The sequence below is a fragment of the Rhizophagus irregularis genome, chromosome 16 (assembly GCF_026210795.1).
Source record: "Rhizophagus irregularis chromosome 16, complete sequence".
Taxonomy (NCBI): Eukaryota; Fungi; Glomeromycota; class Glomeromycetes; order Glomerales; family Glomeraceae; genus Rhizophagus; species Rhizophagus irregularis.
The window spans coordinates 1,222,979-1,242,272 of NC_089444.1; the positions used below are offsets into that span (position 1 = coordinate 1,222,979).

The 19,294-nt window shown below is 27.7% G+C and overlaps 6 protein-coding genes across 7 annotated transcripts; 2 read left to right on the forward strand and 4 right to left on the reverse strand.

Annotated features, from left to right (window-relative positions):
- Positions 1-2,609: 2,609 nt before the first annotated feature.
- Positions 2,610-4,706, forward strand: OCT59_008033 (uncharacterized protein; the record flags this gene model as incomplete). Its single annotated transcript, XM_066142194.1, has 9 exons — positions 2,610-2,892; positions 3,142-3,281; positions 3,347-3,507; positions 3,575-3,604; positions 3,904-4,069; positions 4,177-4,194; positions 4,250-4,278; positions 4,388-4,445; positions 4,518-4,706. The coding sequence occupies 9 exons, from the start codon at positions 2,610-2,612 to the stop codon at positions 4,704-4,706; spliced, it is 1,074 nt and encodes a 357-aa protein (XP_065999099.1).
- Positions 4,707-6,861: 2,155 nt separating this feature from the next.
- On the reverse strand, positions 6,862-7,314 carry OCT59_008034 (uncharacterized protein; the record flags this gene model as incomplete). Its single annotated transcript, XM_025310308.1, has 1 exon — positions 6,862-7,314. One exon carries the CDS (start codon positions 7,312-7,314, stop codon positions 6,862-6,864), a length of 453 nt encoding a protein of 150 aa, XP_025183619.1.
- Positions 7,315-8,364: 1,050 nt separating this feature from the next.
- Positions 8,365-9,148, forward strand: OCT59_008035 (uncharacterized protein; the record flags this gene model as incomplete). The annotated part of the gene is made up of 2 exons (XM_025310309.1): positions 8,365-9,010; positions 9,078-9,148. The coding sequence occupies 2 exons, from the start codon at positions 8,365-8,367 to the stop codon at positions 9,146-9,148; spliced, it is 717 nt and encodes a 238-aa protein (XP_025183620.1).
- Positions 9,149-9,612: 464 nt separating this feature from the next.
- On the reverse strand, positions 9,613-10,056 carry OCT59_008036 (uncharacterized protein; the record flags this gene model as incomplete). The annotated part of the gene is made up of 1 exon (XM_066142196.1): positions 9,613-10,056. The coding sequence occupies one exon, from the start codon at positions 10,054-10,056 to the stop codon at positions 9,613-9,615; it is 444 nt and encodes a 147-aa protein (XP_065999100.1).
- Positions 10,057-12,296: 2,240 nt separating this feature from the next.
- Positions 12,297-13,239, reverse strand: OCT59_008037 (uncharacterized protein; the record flags this gene model as incomplete). Of its 2 annotated transcripts, XM_066142198.1 has the most annotated exons (4): positions 12,297-12,634; positions 12,716-12,840; positions 12,909-13,096; positions 13,186-13,239. In XM_066142198.1, the coding sequence occupies 4 exons, from the start codon at positions 13,237-13,239 to the stop codon at positions 12,297-12,299; spliced, it is 705 nt and encodes a 234-aa protein (XP_065999102.1). The 2 variants fall into 2 exon arrangements, with proteins under 2 accessions (XP_065999102.1, XP_065999101.1); XM_066142197.1 differs by lacking the exons at positions 12,716-12,840; positions 12,909-13,096; positions 13,186-13,239 and adding an exon at positions 12,693-12,706 and having other exon boundaries at positions 12,297-12,615.
- Positions 13,240-17,441: 4,202 nt separating this feature from the next.
- OCT59_008038 (uncharacterized protein) lies at positions 17,442-17,985 on the reverse strand (the record flags this gene model as incomplete). Its single annotated transcript, XM_025310310.1, has 2 exons — positions 17,442-17,692; positions 17,775-17,985. 2 exons carry the CDS (start codon positions 17,983-17,985, stop codon positions 17,442-17,444), a joined length of 462 nt encoding a protein of 153 aa, XP_025183621.1.
- Between the last annotated feature and the right edge of the window lie 1,309 nt (positions 17,986-19,294).

The window sequence follows — 19,294 nt, forward strand, 5'->3', positions numbered from 1 at the left end:
ATTCGTCATTTTTTCAGTTTTTATATGGAGGTTATTACCGAGATCCTTCGTCTGTGGACTTGTTTTTTCCTTGTGTTATTAAAAAAAAAATTAAAAATGTATATTTACTCTATTCTAATTTAATTCAACTTTGAGTAAGTTAATTAATATTAACCAACGTGATCAACATACGCGTAATTCGTGTAATGGATATAGCGCGTAAACAATCTTACATCATACTAATATACTAATTATCTATAAAGTCGCTTTTTTTCTCATTAGACTTTTTTAGTTTTCGAAAATTTTTTCCCTTTAATTTTAATCTTATCTTTTCTTTTAAACATTTATCACTTCTTCAATACTCATCATTTTCTTTTAATATTTATTATAGTATAACTTTCTTAAACTTATATTTTTATTTATTAAATAAAAAAAGCCTTGGAAGATTTCTACTTAAACATTAAATAGTGAAGATAAATATCTTGGGGTTTTTATTATTTTGGTAAGTGGAAATGGCTAAGCTGGGATGTATAAGGGTTGGTGCACCTAGAGTGCTTTGGTTATCCTCCTCTTCTAGAAGTCTGGTTACCTTAAATGAGAAAATAATATCTCAAGCTATGTCGCAGATTTCTGTATGTGGGGCCCTTCCCTTTGGTGTGGTGGGTCTCATGTCTTATTATCAATGTGACAGTACCTCTGCAAGAGTTTGATCACTCACGATATATCGTTAATGTCAGTTGATAGTAGGCATGGGGGCTTGAATCTGTCTTTTCTACAAAGCTTACTTAGAGTACTCGAGTCTTCTAATATACTTTTATCATATTTTTTTTATTTTTTAGATTATCTGGGATAAATAACTTGACTTAACAAAAAATCTTTCTAAATATGAATTGAAAAATATTTTTTTTTTTTTTTGTTATAGGTAAAATTTTGGATTGTAAACAATAGAGATAGTATTAATACTCTACAATTGAAAAAGATCTTAAAATTTTCAGGTTCAATTGTACAATATGCTAAAACATTGATGAACCCATCTAATCATTAAATTAAATACTAAAAAATCAAAATATGATAATTTCTCTTTAATATTATACCATTAAATTAATTAATGTGGCTCTTTTTCATTATAAGAAAAAGGCAAAAAGAATCGAAATAAAAATAATCTAAAGGTAAAATAAGATAATTAATTATTCTCCTTTCTAGATGGTCAAATTAAGTTTCCTTTTTATAAATAATTAAGTTGTACCATTCTTGATCATAATAAATCCTATTCAAATATCAATTAAATATGATGATTTTCATATGTAGATAAATATAAGAACTATGTAATACTAAACATTACATACAGTATGGCTCAGTTTGTACTGAGTTAAATATATCCTTTTAAACACACTATTTGATAGTTTAAGGTCATTCCGGACCCACATTAAATAAAATACTATAAAAATTTATATACTAAAACTAAATATGATGCTGCGCCTCATAACTAATAAATTCACTTGGTGGCAACTGGTAAGTCACGGCATTACATTACCGAAATTAGATCATTTGTTATCGTAGTATAGAAATCAGCTACTACTTTTTCCTATTATGTATGGTATATCATGTAGTGTTTTTAATAAAAAGGTATTATACTCTTTTTTGATTTGATTTTACTATATTTAGTAATCTTTTAATAATCCTAATTCTAATCCTAATCCTAATCGTACTCCTAATCGATTCGATTATAGATTAGCGCCACCCTCCCTCCTTGTGAATTCGTGACTTATTTATATTTTTTAAAAAAATTTTTAATTTATAAATAATAAAATTAATTAAAACTAAAAAAGTAAGAAGGAAAAAAAAGAATTTTATGATCAAATCATGACACAAATCATAAGATACATACGTAATATTTTCTGAACATCTCACGCACTTCTCTAATAACACAACGTAAACTATGTAAATAATCTATAATTTTTTCATAATTATTTACGCGAAAATGACTTGTACAGTATATAAATTACCTCTGCTTATTTAATTTTGGAAAAAAAAAAGCGAATAGTACGAAAAAAATATTATTATTTAGTCTGAGAAAGAATATAGAATAAATAAAAGTTCACATACAAAGAATGAGAGATTTAGAAATTTTTAGCTTGAGAAAAAAAGAAAAATTATACTTATATTGCGTATATATGTATTTTTTTTTGTAGTAAAAAATATTTATAAAAATAAAAAAGTTCCAAATTTTTTCGTAAAAAAAATTAATTATTAAATAATAATAATAATTAACCATCTTTGATAAATAAAAAATTTTAAATCGAAAAAAAAAATTCTAAATCCAAAAAAAAAACAATTCCCGCAAAACTTGCAACCTTTTGTTATGCTCACGACTCTACCAAGCGATTGGCTCAAGAATATACTGTCAAGGAGATCACAGGTGTTGTTATCTATTTAAAAATCAAGGCGTTTATACCTTCGGATCGGAATATTGAAACGAAAATTGAAGATTTTGAAGTCGGTCAGGCAATCTTCTTAAAGGGGAAGCTGTGAAGGATGGTACACCGTATGTAATCCTCATTTTCTATTTTTTTTTATCTATTAATTATAAAATAAAAAAGTCTATAACACAGATGAAACTAATATTCAAAATGTCAATTCAAAATCTGCTGAGGACTTCTAGGTCGAATTATGGTTTGCAATTTGCAAGTTTATATAGATTGACTTCGATAAGAAGATATTCCACAAAAGTGAATGTAATACAAGCAAATAATATACAAATGAACGCCAGTGTAAAGGACAAGCCTATTACTAACACTAGCGATACCAAGAGTTACTCATTTGCAAATAGACGTAGGGCTATTCGTGATAGGATAGAAATCAAGCTCTATCTCGAACGCTTGACCAAAAATCTGTACTTCCACCTTCTTCTATGTTAAGAAATTGGAAAATCCCCCAAAAAAGTTACATTTGAATTTTTGGAAAGGTGGATTAAAAAATCATTATTATTATATATATATAATGTTTTTTCAAAATATTCATATTTCTAAACTCCCTATTTCTGTTACTCATCAAGATATTGAAATGTTAATTCAAGGAATTTATCCTGACAATGAAAACCCCATCAATGTGAATTTTCTAAAAAAAATTATCGGATTAATCTTATATACTTCATTTATATAGTTTTTATGATATACAATGATTATTATAAACCAACCGGATCTGCATGTGTACAATTCAACCACTCTATAAATGCTTCGCTATTTGCTAAATATGTTAATCAAAAAACTTTTTATGGAAACAAATTAAATGTTGAATTAATGGTAATCAAATTTTTTTAATCCTTTTTTTTCAATAAATAGTAATTAAATACATACTTATTTTACAGAAATATATTCCTAAGGAAATTCAAATGGATCCATTAAATTATCGTGTTGGCAAATGTATTATTTTAGCAGGACTGCCGCGGGACGTAACCAAATCCTATCTAGAGGAATATTTAATACAAAAATCCAACAAACGCTTTGAACTTGCTGATGTTACTCGAGAGTATGTATACACATAAATAATTTTATTGCAAAAGTCTTATTTGTTGCTAATGATGATGATATTTCAGGGCTGCAACTATAAGTGATACATCAAAATGGTTAATATTATCCAATAGTTCGGAAGATATTTATTTCATATTTGATAGAATACATAATAAGTATTTGATGATGATAATGAATATAAAATGAAACAAGAGTAGTAAAATAATTTATTAATAAATAATAAAACAATTTTATGGAGATCTAATATATGTCTGTGGGATCCCAAATTTTAATGTATTTCGTCATGAATGTTATTATAGATTATATACCTGTTAGGTGTCCGCGACAAAATCATGTGACTAGATTTCAGAATATGTTCAATGATGTTTATCTTGATCATTTTCTTTAATTTCAGTCATGTAATTCACGATATTATGCACCCTTTTCCTTTTTGTTATAACAAAATTGTAAATGAACTTGTTTATGAGTTATGGGTGCTTATTTTCGGTATACGATGTTGGAATGATGTAATTAGAAAATGGAATCCTGTAAAGAATCCTTTACCAAATATTTTAAAACTGGTGTTGTTTTTGTTGGTTCATTTCACGTGAGTCATTAATTTTCTTTCATTCTCTTTCTTCTGTATCAATAGGACCACTAATAAAATAATTCAAAAAATTATCCTTAGGGAAATGCAGGGAATATGGTAAAATGTTTCAAGGTGGATAATTTAATTTAACGATATTGAAGTACTTATATAGGGGCATTGTTTGCCAGTTGCGGAGAGATTGTATAATCAACTCAGATGTAATATAGTTATGCTTTAATATAGAGGGTATGGAATACAAATATTTATTCAATTGTAATTATGATTAAAATATTTTGAATCTTATAATCAGCAGATATGGCTTTAGTGAAGGTTCTCCCTCAGAGAAAGGATTTAAAATAGAGGCTCAAGTAAGTCATGTGCACTTATTCGTTTTATACTTGTGTAAATTCTTATAATTACAAGGTATTTAATTCTTTTAGACTGCGTTAGACTATATTAAAGGACATGAAGTATTTCCACACACAAAAGTAATAGTGTATCGGGCGCAGTATGGTATGATTATTTATAATTTGTTGAAAGTTTCAGGTCTTATAGTTGATGAATTAGCTAAAACTGAAGGTGGGAAAGATATACAATCATTATTTCGTAGGATCATGTTAACATGTTAAAGATACCATTAAGTTATTATTATCATTTTATTTTATTCACTTTATTTTATTTTTTTGTATATTATTAATTATATATATTCCGTTAATAACTTGATAATGCTATTATAGATAATTTTATTATATAATGTACCTTTTATACTAGTTTTCCTTAAAGATTGTGACGATATAACGCAAAATCATGTGATAGTTGAAATAATTTTTACACCTAGTTGATTACTAATTTTAATTATATAATTAATAGAAAATTATATTCCTTTTAGTTAGACGAATCAGTTATATTTTTTTTATAGACTGAACCTTTTTGAATTATTATTTTTTTTTTTTGTTATCACTTTTTTGACTTTTTTCGATTATAACGGTTTTTCGATAACCGTTATTATTTTTTTTAAAAAAAATAATATGTAATATAATAAAAAATTTAGTAACGTTTAGATTAGCCTAATTTTGAATTGCTGATTTGTATTCTTTATAGTTAAGACCGCTTGATCGGCAAGTCATGTTGTATATCTAATCCAATTCCGGTTAATTGAAATTTTAATCGGAATTTTTTTTTTTTTTCAAAATAATTATTTTTTTCTTTTCTTTCGAACCGACCTGAATTTTTTCGGTTCCCCTTTTTTTTAATTTTCGTTTTTTTTTCTTGAACCGATCTTTTACTTTCGGTTCTTTCTTTTTTTTCAAATTTCCTCTTTTCTCTTTCAAACACCTTTTTCTTTAAAAAATTTTCTTTTTTTTTCCTCTTTCTTTTTCGGTTTGATTTTTTTTCCAAACCGAAATTTTTTTTTTCAATTCTTTCCCCGTTTATATTTATTTGGTTTTTTTCCAAAACCGAAAAATTATTATATTTTTATTAAATAATCCTATTGTATCGGTTGTATCGGTCTTTTAAGACCGATTTTTTTTTATATTATTTCTTTTCGGTCTTTTTTTTTAGACCGTATTATAAATTTTTTTTTGAATTTTTCAGTGTTTCCGGACCGAATTTTTTTCGGTACTTATTTTTTTTCGGATTCTTTTTTTTTCGAAAATTTCCCTTTTTTAAACCGATTTCTTTCTTTATTCTTTTCCCTAAATTTTTTTTTTCGTTTTTTGTTCTTTTTCTTTCGAATTCTTTTTTTTGTTCTTTTTTTCTTTTTCCTTTTCGGTTTCTTTTTTCAACCCGATTTTTCTCTTTGTCCCTTCCCAAATTTTTTTTTTCGTTTTTATTTTTTCGAATTTTTTTATCAGTTTTTTTCCGGTTGGCTTTTTTTCCAATCCAAAATTTTTTTTTCACCTTTTCCAATTTTTTTTTCCCGAATACATTCTTTCACCATTTAGATCCATGCAATTGCGTTTTTTCCCGATTCTTAATAATAATAATAATAATATTTTTTAGGTTGTATCAAACTCAATAATAAACTAACATAATTTACTTATTTTATTTATTGTAACAATAGAACGATAGATTTCTATAAATATAATGAATTTAGATATGGTAACAATATATATGTATTTTTTTTCAACAGAAGATGTAATTTTTTTAAATCTACAATGGAATTTTTTTAAGATAAAAAAAAAAATGATTTTTTTTGTAACAACTAATGTAACAATAAACTACTTATACAAAATTTTTTTTGGTAATGAATTTATTAATTTCACAGTATTGCACTACTGCAACATTTTGTTTCATGTGAGAAATAAAATTTGCATTTAATAATAATATTTCATATACTGTATGACACTCGCACACAATTCATTGTTATTTGTATAATTATATAAATTGTGTAATTTGTTACATTTATTTTTTACTAATACCATCATAATAATAGTAAAAAACTAGACCTATTCACACTGCATGGCAAATAAAATATAAGTGTGTTATTATTACTTTCTTACTTGATGGGTAAGTAGTACTTTATTATTTACGAACTATTACAAAAAATAAAATTGCGAAAAATCGCTTATTACATAATGTAAATGAGAAAAATTTATTATTCAATGATTGTTAATGCTTTTTTGATTTTCAATACGAAAATAACGTCCAGCGTAATTTCCAAAGTATAATATAACTATCTGCACTATGAAAAACATACAAAATAAAATTTATATTATCAGCACAAAAACTGCATGAATTTTTTTTGTAGGGAGGCCGCGTTATTCTATAGTACCAGCAAAATCAGAAACCAAAAGTAGCATATGAACAGGCATGGATTTCTGGTTTCTTTGGATCATCGGTTTTATCTGCAATTATTACCATAATCGCGTATGTACTAGGAAGTTGTGGTGTCGGAACATCTGGTACATCAATTGAAAATGGAGCTCCTTTCGCATAATAAAAATCCAAAACCTTAGTGTAAAGTTCTATGATATGCTCATCAGTATACGCAATTAAAATTTCGGTTTTATAAGGAGTGATTTCATAACCTAACATTCCTCCTTCAACTGTATAATTAACGGGTTGATTAGACACAGGAGGGAAAGGATTAAGGTTTGCATAGATGTAAGAGCCTTCAGGAGCTGGACATTGGTCACCTACGTCTCCAGCTCTTTTAAGAAGTTGATATGGAACGGCATTGACCATGGCAAGTGCAGCCAATAAAAGGAATGCAAATATCAAATTTCGGTTCATGATTACTTTGCGAAGAAGATAGTTTGAAAAATATCTGCTGGGTTGAATTATTTCTTTTGTGAATATTAATTATTAAATGTGTTTATTAATAATTTTAGCTTCAGAGTTACTACTTTCTTTTTATAAGAAAAATACCAGACTCCTGGATTTCGCATTTCTTCCTTTTTTAAAACATTTAATGATCCGTTCCTATCTAATTCAAGCAAAAGTATCAAATATAATTTGTCTAATTCAATGTTCATACTAAATTAAAAATATGAATCGATCAACCCGGGATTAACTCATTGATTTCCGCCGGTTGTCAATGTACAACTGGGGGGGGTCTGTTCACATTACCGACAATCATTTTACCAACAAAATAATAACATAATTTTAAGTATGTAATAAAATAAAGTAAGATTGAAATAATTATTTAAAATAAAACTTTTATTAGTTTATTATTTATTATTAATTAAATAATATAGTACAGTACATTATTATATTCAATTAGCATTTTGAAATACTCTAGAATGCTTACAAAAAAAGCAAATTATATAAACTGAATTAAGAAAATTATTAAGAACAATTTTAAGTACATTATATTATGAAGCTGAAGCTGAAATAAATTTTTTAAAAAATAAAATTGATAAAATTAAACATTGAATTCAATTTATTTTATTAGTATATATAAATATCATAGTATTTCACATTTTGTTATATATTAAACATATAATACATATACTAATTATAATACCAACATTTCTTGTCAAATATGTATAAATAAGAATAAAATTTTTTTTTGATGTATATATTAAATATGTATTTTAATTTTCATAACTGAAGTGGGTAGTGAAATAGTAAATAAATACTGCAAGTGTTGATGGTAAAATGAGACTAGGTAAAATAAGTGTTGGTAAAATGATTGTCGGTAAAATGCATATGGGCTAATCAGACGCATTAGCCAGATGTCACGTGATAAAATCAAATCATGATTATTTTAAATTTGAATATGATCGACATTTGACAATATTTGTGAATTGTGAAACATCAAAAAGTCAAAAAGAATAAAAAATGTCTACGTCGCCATCATTGTCGTCTACGTCAAAGAAATTTCCTTGTTCATTATGCCAATTTTCAAATAATATAAATACTCTTTACACAAAAAATAAACTTTCTTCACATCAGCGAAAGTTTCACCCAAACAACTGTATCATTCCTCATATTCAACAGTCGTCTTTAAATAACATTCCAGAGATTCAAGTCAAGAATTTTTGGAACTCACTATTGTTAAGAATAGAAAAGAAGCTTTCATATCATAGATCAGGAAGTGGAAGTAGAAAAATAATATTTGAACCTTTTAGTGAAGAATTATTTGTCAAAATTTTTTCACAAGAAGAGAACTTTACATTTATTTCTTACTTGAATAAATACAAATGTGTTTTTACTGGAGAACTAGGGTATAAACGCTTGGGATTTTTATTTGATTGTGAAGATTGGGGTGAAAAAAAGCATGTAAGTCGCACCAAAGCATATGTATTTATGGAATATGAAGAAAAGCAAAAGGAGGTCTCTTTTGTTTGGTCAGACATTATAGTTACTAGAAACCATGATGGTAAAGAACCTTTAACTTTAAATAGTCCGAAATTAGCAGTTTCTTTTAATATTTTAACTGGTTACTTTCAAGATAATAATATTGATGAAAATTGCACGAGTGAAGGTGATTTACACATAATTTTATTTATATTAATTCATACTTATTAACTAATTTACATTATTTTACACAGGAAATTCTAGCTTAGAAATGTTTGTTCAATTTTTTCTTTCTTTAAAATTGCTTTTCTATTGGTATAAATGAATGGTAAATATAGATTAAATTTTTTTTTTTTTTAATGTAAATAAAAAACATAAATGAAAACTTAGAGCGAAAATATAGCAATAAAAAAGATATATTTATTACCTTTAGCTTCTTTTTTAGCGTGTAATTCTTTTTTCCAATAAATTTCACGTCCATTGTGGATTAAATTTGATTTTAATCATTCTTTTAAAACAATTGTTTTTTGTACAATGGATTTTGGTGTATCATTCATTAAAAAATAAAGCTGTCGATTTTCATAAATTAATATATCATGAACGACAGAATTTGCTTTATTACCACCACCCATTGTTGTTGCACCAAAAAATATACGAACCTATAAATTATTAATAATTATACTGCAACACATAATACAAAATAAATATAATAACTATTACTTACATGCATATGATTTTTCTTTTCAAGACTAGAAGTAGAAAAATGTCAGAATTGTAAGTTTTTACTTTTTAAAATATGAAGAAATTGAGGAATATGACATGTAAGTATATACATATATGGGTAATATCAGTTGGATTAAACATTCCTCTTTTTTGATTAGTACTGTTTGATTTTCCAACAGTTGGTTCACAGAATTTTAAAATCCAACTTTTAGCTGCTTGTTCAAATGAATCAATCTCTTCATCAGTAATGTGATCTTGACGTAAAAATAAATATAAATGTAAAAATTCACGCCATAAAAATTCCATTTTCTTGCCACGCTCACCAGAAACAAATTTAGATACTTCAAAATTTTCAAGTACATTTAATTTTTCAGTACCATTTAACGTAGTCCAATCATATTTGCTTTTTGTTTTTGATTCATAAAATTGAAAGTGAGTTAATCCTATCCGATGCATTTCTTGTTCAATTAAAGTAGAAGTACTTTTTTTAAATTGATTTATGTCTTCCATAAGTTGATAAAAAAAGCAACCAAATAAAACATCAGTAATTCATAACATGATGTGTAATTCATCGGGCACCCAATTTCCAGTTTTATCACAGGTCGAAAAGTGAAAAATCAGGCATCAATCAGTCACCAATCGGTCACTAATCAGGTACCTGATTGGTGACCGATTGGTGACTGATTGGCATTTTTGCCAAATACCATTACCAATCAGGCAGTTTGCTAACTTTTGATCCAGTGATCAGAAAAGGACGAAATATAGCTCATTGGAATCGTCTCAACAAGACGAATCTAATGGTAGTAAAATCACATTTCTAGAATTAATAGTTAATAAAATATTAAATAAAATATAAATGATATATTTTTATTTTTACATTTTACTTAATTTCTCATCAAGTACTAATCCTAGAAATGCGATTTTACTACCATTAGATTCGTCTTGTTGAGACGATTCCAATGAGCTATATTTCGTCCTTTTCTGATCACTGGATCAAAAGTTAGCAAACTGCCTGATTGGTAATGATATTTGGCGAAAATGCCAATCAGTCACCAATTGGTGACTGATTGATGCCTGATTTTTTACTTTTCGACCTGTGTTAATCATAGGAAATAAGCAAGGATTTGCGTGTCCTAATAAATAATATATAGTAATTCATTATTAAATACTAAACAATTTATTTTTCGCTTTAAAATAATATTACTTACCCATTTTGTTTCCAGTAATATTCCATGAATGGTTCATATTGGAGCGTAGACATTCACAATATAAACAAAAAAAATTTGAATTTGCAGCCTTAATTCTCATAACCAATGCCATAAATTTCCAGTCACCAGAAAAAAACAATTCAACTGTCCAAATAACATCATCACAATCTTTAAATCCATCTTTTATTTCATCTAATTCATTAATAATTTGAGATACTGCAAGTGACAAATATTCATATTTCTCTTTTCTAATATATAAAAGAATACTTAAAAAAAATTCAAACATTTAAATTAATAAATAATAATCAACATATCCACCGATCTGCGGAATTAACAAAATTCGTCTAAATTAAGGAATTTGACAATAATTTAATAAAAATTAGGTAAATTAAGTTTTGCAAAAATGATCACACTTGTGTTACATGATCATATGACAGATATTAAGAAATTACTTCAACAAAAAGTAGCGTTAAAAAAATTTTTTTCTTTCGTAAACTCCCTATTAAACTCCCCATCAACTCCCCCATCAACTTTTCAAACAGTTTTTACATCAAGTAAGTTGAGAATTTTTGCAAGTATATTTGTAATTATTTTATATTAGATACAACTTGGAGCTGTTTTTTTATTTTTTTTTATAGTTTATAGAAAAAATTTATTTAGAAAGCAAAATTATTCAAAAAAAATCTTTTCAATAAATAAATAACTCTAAATATTTATAACGATGTTTTAGCGAATTTAGATTATGTATTGATTAGTTGTTTAATTAAAATCTATTTGATATTTATTATTAATTATTTTTCAGTTAATTTTTTTTCATTAAATCATTAAATATTCTGAATTTTGTAAAGTTTTCTTTTGTTTTTTTTAATAAACTAACTTTATAATATTTTTTTCCTTTTTTTTCTAGAAACTCCTTTTACTGGTTTTGGGTTAAAGAGGTAAATATTTTGGGAGAGGTCTTAAAAGTTTTTTTATATATTTTTGACATTTTTTCTTACATAGGAACGGGTTTTGATCAATTTTAATCGGTACTGCGCCACATAACTGATGATCGGCAAATTCCGCAAATTGGCGGATATGATTAAATAATTAATTAATAATAAGCTTACCAATATTGATTGCTTGGTTTTAAAACCTCATCTTTTTCATTTAATAGACATACTGTTAACATTACATGTGAATATTGGTAAATTACAATATGTTCATCTCCTCCTAATTTTAATTTAATTGTATCTCCAAAAACCAAAATAGGTGAAGAACCTTTCTTCCATATAGGAACTAAAATATTTAAAAGATCTTTAATAGATCGAAAAGAACATAATCCATTTTGATCATTATTATTATTTTGAGCATTATTACTATTAATATTAGGAGGATCTAGATTTTCTCTCGATTGATCTAAAGTTGATGAAGTAATTTTAATAGTATAATTATGTATTGGAATTAGAGAATTCATAATTTGTTGATTTGATGTTTTCGCTCTTCAATATGATATCCTTTTTCAATATTTGGATCAACCATTGCAAGACGTCAATATCCTTGTCATGAAATCAAACATTCATCAATTGCTCGAAGTACAGCATCACAATGAGATTGAAAATCAATAACTACTATTTTCCCATCAATTTCAAGTTCAATCAATCTTAACTGACTATTATTAATGTTGTTATTTTTTAATATAACAGTTGATTGAGTTTTAAAATCCTTAGCCAGTGAATGTAAACATCTATTTTTCTGTGATGTTGAAACTTCAGTATATGGATGCTTTCTATTTATTATAATAGGTACATCAACATTTTCTCTTACTTCAATTAAATCAGGTATATTAAAGTCAAATAGTAAAACTCCTGAAACTTTTGAGCTAGCTTCATTCCAATTATCTGATTTTATTATTGATTAAAAAAAAAAAAAAAAAAAATTTTATTAAATAAAAATTACCTTATAAAATTCATTTGCTACACCTGAAGATGATCGAGTATTTGAAATAATTTTGGATATATTATTATGATCTTTCCATTCAATTGAATATTTAATTTTTCCATTAGGTAAATAATTAGATTCACAAATAATTAAAAATCCCCCAAAACTGTTTCAACTTTATATTTATCTGGAATTTTATATACAGGCAAATTTTTTTTACTATGCTGTGTATACTTGACATTTAAAGGATAATTTCCTAGTGATAAAATATTGTAACTCCTTTCATGTTGTTTTCTATTAGCCTCATAATAGATAAGTTCAATAATAGAACTTGTTGGATAATCACAAATAAAAATAGGTTTGTTATGATTAGGCAACTTAGATTCTTGATCATTAAATAAATTATCATCAGTTTCAAATTTCTATAAAAACAATAAACTGTACAATTAGAATAAATTTAAATGGACCGCAGATTGTTACTAATATATATAATAAAATCATCATACTGTACATACATCAATGTTTCGTTCGCCATTATTTTCAATAAGGCTTCATTCATCATCATTTTTGTTAAATTCTATAACTAATTAAAAAAATAACAAAAATAACGTTAATTCTTATTATTATATAATAAAAATACTTAATACTTTGCGTAAATAATATAATTAATATAATAATAATTATAAAAGTACTTGGTTTTGATTTTTTCCATATTTATTAAGTTTATGTCAGTTTGAAACGTTTATAAAGTTAATTTATAATGTGATAAAATATATTTAAGCTTAGTATACAACATATAGTCACATATACTGAAACTAATTCACAACCTCGTAACATTGTATTTAGGGAATTTACCAGGCGCCTCCCTAATATATCTGAAAGATAAAAAAACAAACTATTTAATATATTCCCAAGTTCACTGCATTTTGGCCAATAGAACATAATGCACTTATGGATGCATTAGCTGATCCCAGGAAATGTTAGAATTTCAAGACTATTGAATGGATAACATATATACGATCGAAGATCTTTAGGGTGAAGAGGTGGGATGATATAAGTCATTGCATCACAAACTCTGGAAAGAATTTAGCCAAGAAAATTTTTTCCTGATATTGCACTACGCATTTTTCAGGTGATGTAACTCTTGATCATTTAACCTGACCTAGTCTTCTCTTCTATACTTTTAACTGGAGATGCTTTCAGGTATTCGGACTTGACTCAGAACATAATTCTAACACCTCATTAAGCAGGATTTTGGGCTCTCTGATTTCATCGCAGAGCACACAATACTTTTTATTTCTTTGACTATTGCCATGCAAATACCAATACATATAGGGTAGATTCTGGAGTCAAAGATCTCATAGCAATCTATTTGATGCTCACCTTTCTTATCTACACTGAAGTTTAGTTCCATGTGCTGGAGTCATAATTTACTCAAAGAAAATCAATGTGTCGATATATAACAAGAAGAATATCTGAAATTTTCACGTATTCCATGATTTGATCTTGATATAGAGGTAAGATTTCTTAGATTCACTAAATTTGCACAAAGCAGATAAAAGAATCATTAACCAGGAGGACTTACCTTTTACTGTATAAGTTTTGTAGTGAACCTAAAATTGTGGAATAGATTTATTGTGTAAAGATGATTGATCACAATCCGACACTCGCCACATCACGCAAAAAAATATATAGTAGCTATCATGCAAAAAACGCGCTTTGATTTATTATTTGTATAAAAAATTACATATTATTTCATACTATGTAATAAAAAATATTACGGTTCTTTAAAGGTCTTATTTGTAAAAAAATATGTTTGAGAAAATTTGTGTAAGAATCATAATCACAGAAATAAGCCAAGCATCTAAACCACCTTCCCTTTAAATGATGCAACATTAGAAAATGATAATTCGGTAAAGTTAATGTGTATATATATGTTGTGCGTCAAGTGTTGATTTGCGTCAGATGCAGCTGACGCGCGTCAGATGTAAATCGACACTTGACGCGCGTCAGTTAATAATTGACAACTGAGGCGCGTTGGCTGTCATCTGACGCAAGTCAGCTGTCGTCTGACGCAATTTCTTTTAATTACAATTGGTACTTTTTTATTCATCAAATTAAGAAATTTTATTGTTTTATTTTTCAAATGAACTAAAAGTTTATACAATCTCTTCCTTTAATTATTCTTTGGTAAATACTCTAAATATACAATTTTTTTAAAAATACTATTATTACGAATGATAATTATATAATAAAAATAATAAACAGATAGTAAAATTTTACTTACTTAATTAACTTCATTTTTGTTTTGGCATTGTCGACCACCATGACATCTGCTTCCACAGTTATTTCCCATTTTTCTACAATAGCACCTATTACTGTTGCAATTTCCTTTACAATTACATATTGTACCTGTGGTTGAACCTATATTTTGGAGACGTGCAGCCTCTCTAACAGTAATTGTACTTGTAGGTATTATTTCAAGTTCCGGAAATTGGTTAACACCAAGGGGGCTAATTTCTCCTGCTGAATAGAAGACATTAATGACTCCAAATTGAGAACCTAACCGATATTGATTATTAATTTTTTCCAGGATTTTGCATGGGAGCATAGGTCGGTCAGTACCAAAGCGATCAATTTTTGGAACAGAGATTCGTACTAAATCTCCAACTTCATAGTTGTTTGGTCTTTTCTTTCCCTTATTCATTTGGTTAACCATCTTTTCAGTATAATTTTCAAGGTCTCGCCGAGCAGCTTCTCTTAATATTTTATGGTTTGTAACTCTCTCTTGTGATGAAGCTTCATTTGTAATGTCAATAAGAACGGGGTCAATAGGAATAGGCTGTTCTGACGTCTCATTCTCCCTGGTTTCAAAATATACTGCTTTATCTTGGTTTTGTGAAACCTAAAATAATGAAAGTTGATAAAATTATATAAAATATTGTTAAATCATTTAATTAATTAAAAATTACACTAAAAATTTCATTAAAAATCATTGAAAATTTCGTTAAAAATCAATAAAAATTTTATTTAAAAATCAATAAAAATTATTTAATAAAATTTACAATTAAAATTAATAAATTATAATATAAAACTAATAAAATTTACGATAAAAATTAATAAAAATTATAATAACTGAAAAATCAAATAAGTAAAATAAAGATATTACCATATGAGATGATGCTGGAGAATCTAAAAAAAATAAAAAAAGCTATATTAAATATTAAGTTAAATATAATTAGTAATAATAACAACTTATTTACCAAGTAAATTTTCATTAAAATCAAAATCATTATCTAAATTTTCATCTGAACTTTCAAAATCTGCAATTTTGATCATTTCAGGAATGTTTTCTTCGTCATAAATGCCTCGGGCAAATAGTTCATCAATTAAACTACAATTTCCACGAGGTTTATCACCATAAACTAGTTCGTAAGGAGTTTTTTTATGTGATCTACAAATGGAATTATTCATGGACAAGACTACTAAACGAAGCCCATATGACCAATCTTTTCTTCCGGAAGTTTCTCTCCACTTCCCCAATTTTTGTTGTAAAATACCATTTCCCCTTTCTACCAAACCTTGGGACTGCGGATGACGAGGCCTTCCATTAATAATTTTTACAGATGGCCAAAGGCCAACAAGTTCCTTTATTATTTCTGCGCAAAACTCCTTCCCATTATCAGATTGTAAAATGGTTGGAGGAGAGCCAATAAAAAAAAATAAATCAAATAAAAAGGCTGCCACTTCAATAGCTCGTTTGGAAGTTAGTGGTCTCGCCCAAGAGAATCTTGTAAAGTGATCACGAACGTGACAAATGTATTTGTAATCCCCGTCAGCGTCATATGACAAATCAATCAAATCTATCTGTAGAAAAGAAATACTCTTAAATTAAAATGAATTTTTTCATAATCAATATAAATAATTTACCTGGACACGAGACAGATAGTTTTTTGCAATTATTGGTTTACTTGCTAAAGGATGGAAAGAAGGCTTTCGGGTGGCACATATAGTGCAGTTGTTGACAAACTTTTCAACAATTTCCTGTCTTACAAAACTCCAATTTTGTTTAACTGATTCCCATAACTGTTTCTGACCAGCGTGATTATCAATTTCAGCATGTATCCTGCATAATACTTCATACATATTTTCAACAATTAAAACAGGTTTATTATCACGCTTGGCCATAATCCTATAATCTCCTGGAGTAATCTCTTCAAGGATAAAACGTTTTCTTGCCCACTCACGTGTAGTCTTTGTATCAATTTCTTTGTTGGAAGGATCAAGTAATATTTTTTTTATTCTTTCAAAAAGATTTTCATTAACTAAAGCTTTTTCTTGTCGACATTCTGGCAGAGAGCTTATATAATTATTAACTATATTATCAAGTGTAGCCTTGCTAATAAAGTTGTATTCCATTAAAAAATTAAAAGATTAAATGTTGATATAATTAAAATGTAAAAAGGACGTTAAAAGGTAAAGAGCAGAGCGTAGAGTAGATGGTGTAACAATAGTAATTTATTGATTATTAATGCGTCAGATGACAGCCAACGCGCCTCAGTTGTCAATTATTAACTGACGCGCGTCAAGTGTTGATTTACATCTGACGCGCGTCAGCTGCATCTGACGCAAATCGACACTTGACGCACAACATATATGACTCTTTTGGTACAACCTCATAAGATCCAATTTTTTTTACAACTAGTTTCATTTCGTTAAATTTTTAATCAAATTTAAATTCCCTAAATGTTAAGACCAATTACAGTATTAAAGATATTGTCTCTTTCTAGGTCTTGAATCATCTTTTTTGTGTAGTTCAATAGTGTCAGAAATTGGATTGGATTCAAAAGTTTCACTACAATATTCACCCTCGTTACAAGAGGTGGTTTTAGTTCTGTTAGTGGAAGAAATGTCATTGCTTCTTTTCCCAGTGATTCGGTTGGCCTTCCCGACACTTTTGTAAGAGCTAAATCCATTTCTTTGTTCTCTTTGTCTGATAACGTTACATCGTTTGGTTTCTTAAAAAAAAATTTATTATTAACCAAATATATACATAAAAATGAGATAGTAGAATGAATACAAATTCAATAATAGACTTACCAACTGGTCTGTTGTAAGAACTATTCTCAAGTTTCTGATCTGCCTGATCTATGGACAATAATTCATTGTGTTCTTTGAAAGGCTTCCCAGCTTCTACCCACTCTTTGTATTTGGCCCAATTTACGGAAGACTTAAAACTTTTACTTGCTCTTTTTAGTTGTTCTTCAGTATATTGAGGAAACTGAGACCAAGAAAACTGAGTTTCAGACATATTTAAGAGTTTTTCTTAAAGGTTGATTATGAATATTATGAATGTGACATCAATAATGTGATTTTTGTACTGGAAAATTTAATGTAATACAAACTAAGTAATCATGTATAGGAACACAAGAATAAATGAGTCAGCGTTACTACCATTGCACGATTTTCTTATATTAGTTAATCCTAGTTTTACGTAATTATTCTACGGTTTACCTAAAATGCATAGTCTAAGTTTCATCTCCAATATCATTGGCCGGCAACTATTTTACACTGCGAGAAGTAGCGAATGCGAAACTTCAGTGTTAGAGGGAAAAAAAATTACACATTCTTTTGTTATACTGTGCATCAATCTCACATAACCGGTCTATGCTACGATTACGAACCTGAATTTATTGCTTGAAGTGAAGCAAGTAAGACAATATTCTGTTCCATTTTTATACCATTCGCCATGTAATCCGTAATTTTCATATTTCCATCGCAAATAGGACATGGTGAGCTTCACGGCTGTGGGTGATGCAAAATTATAATTATCAATCCCTCTAAAACTATTTCAGAATTTCAAGTATGTGAAATGCTCTAACATGGATTTATAATTAATTCTGGATCGGGTCTAGCTTCGAATTTATAAAAAGATGGCCTTTTGATAATTACCATGGTTCATGTCCAGTTTCTTTCTTATATATTTTATATAATTTGGATCGAAACTTATTTGTCAAAATACTTGGTAAACCAGTCAATTTAGCATACCAATCCAGATATTCGGGGGTTAATATTTTATAGGATATGGTTAAAGTTGCCTGCCAAAATTAGGGAGTTTCAGCATATCGAAATTGTCAAAACCTAAAAATATTACGTTTCACATAATAACTTGGCATTCAATGATCGTGTTGGAATCGTCTCATAATGATGAGTCGAATGGTGGTTAGATCATCTTTCTATGATCACTGGATACCAAGATATTGAGCGAAACGTCAAAAATCGGCATTTTGTATTTTGCGATACTACGCTATTTGACGTTTCACATAATAACTCGGCATCCAATGATCGTAGAAAGATGCACCATAGCTCGTTAGAATCGTCTCATAACGACGAGTCGAATGGTGGTTAAATCATCTTTTTATGATCACTAGATGCCGAGATATTAAGCGAAACGTCAAAAATCGGCATTTGTATTTTGCGATATTGCACCGTTTGACGTTTCATGTAATAACTCAGCATCCAATAATCGTAGAAAGATGCACCATAACTCATTGGAATCGTCTCATAATGACGAGTTGAATGGTGGTTAAATCATCTTTTTTACGATCACTGGATGCTGA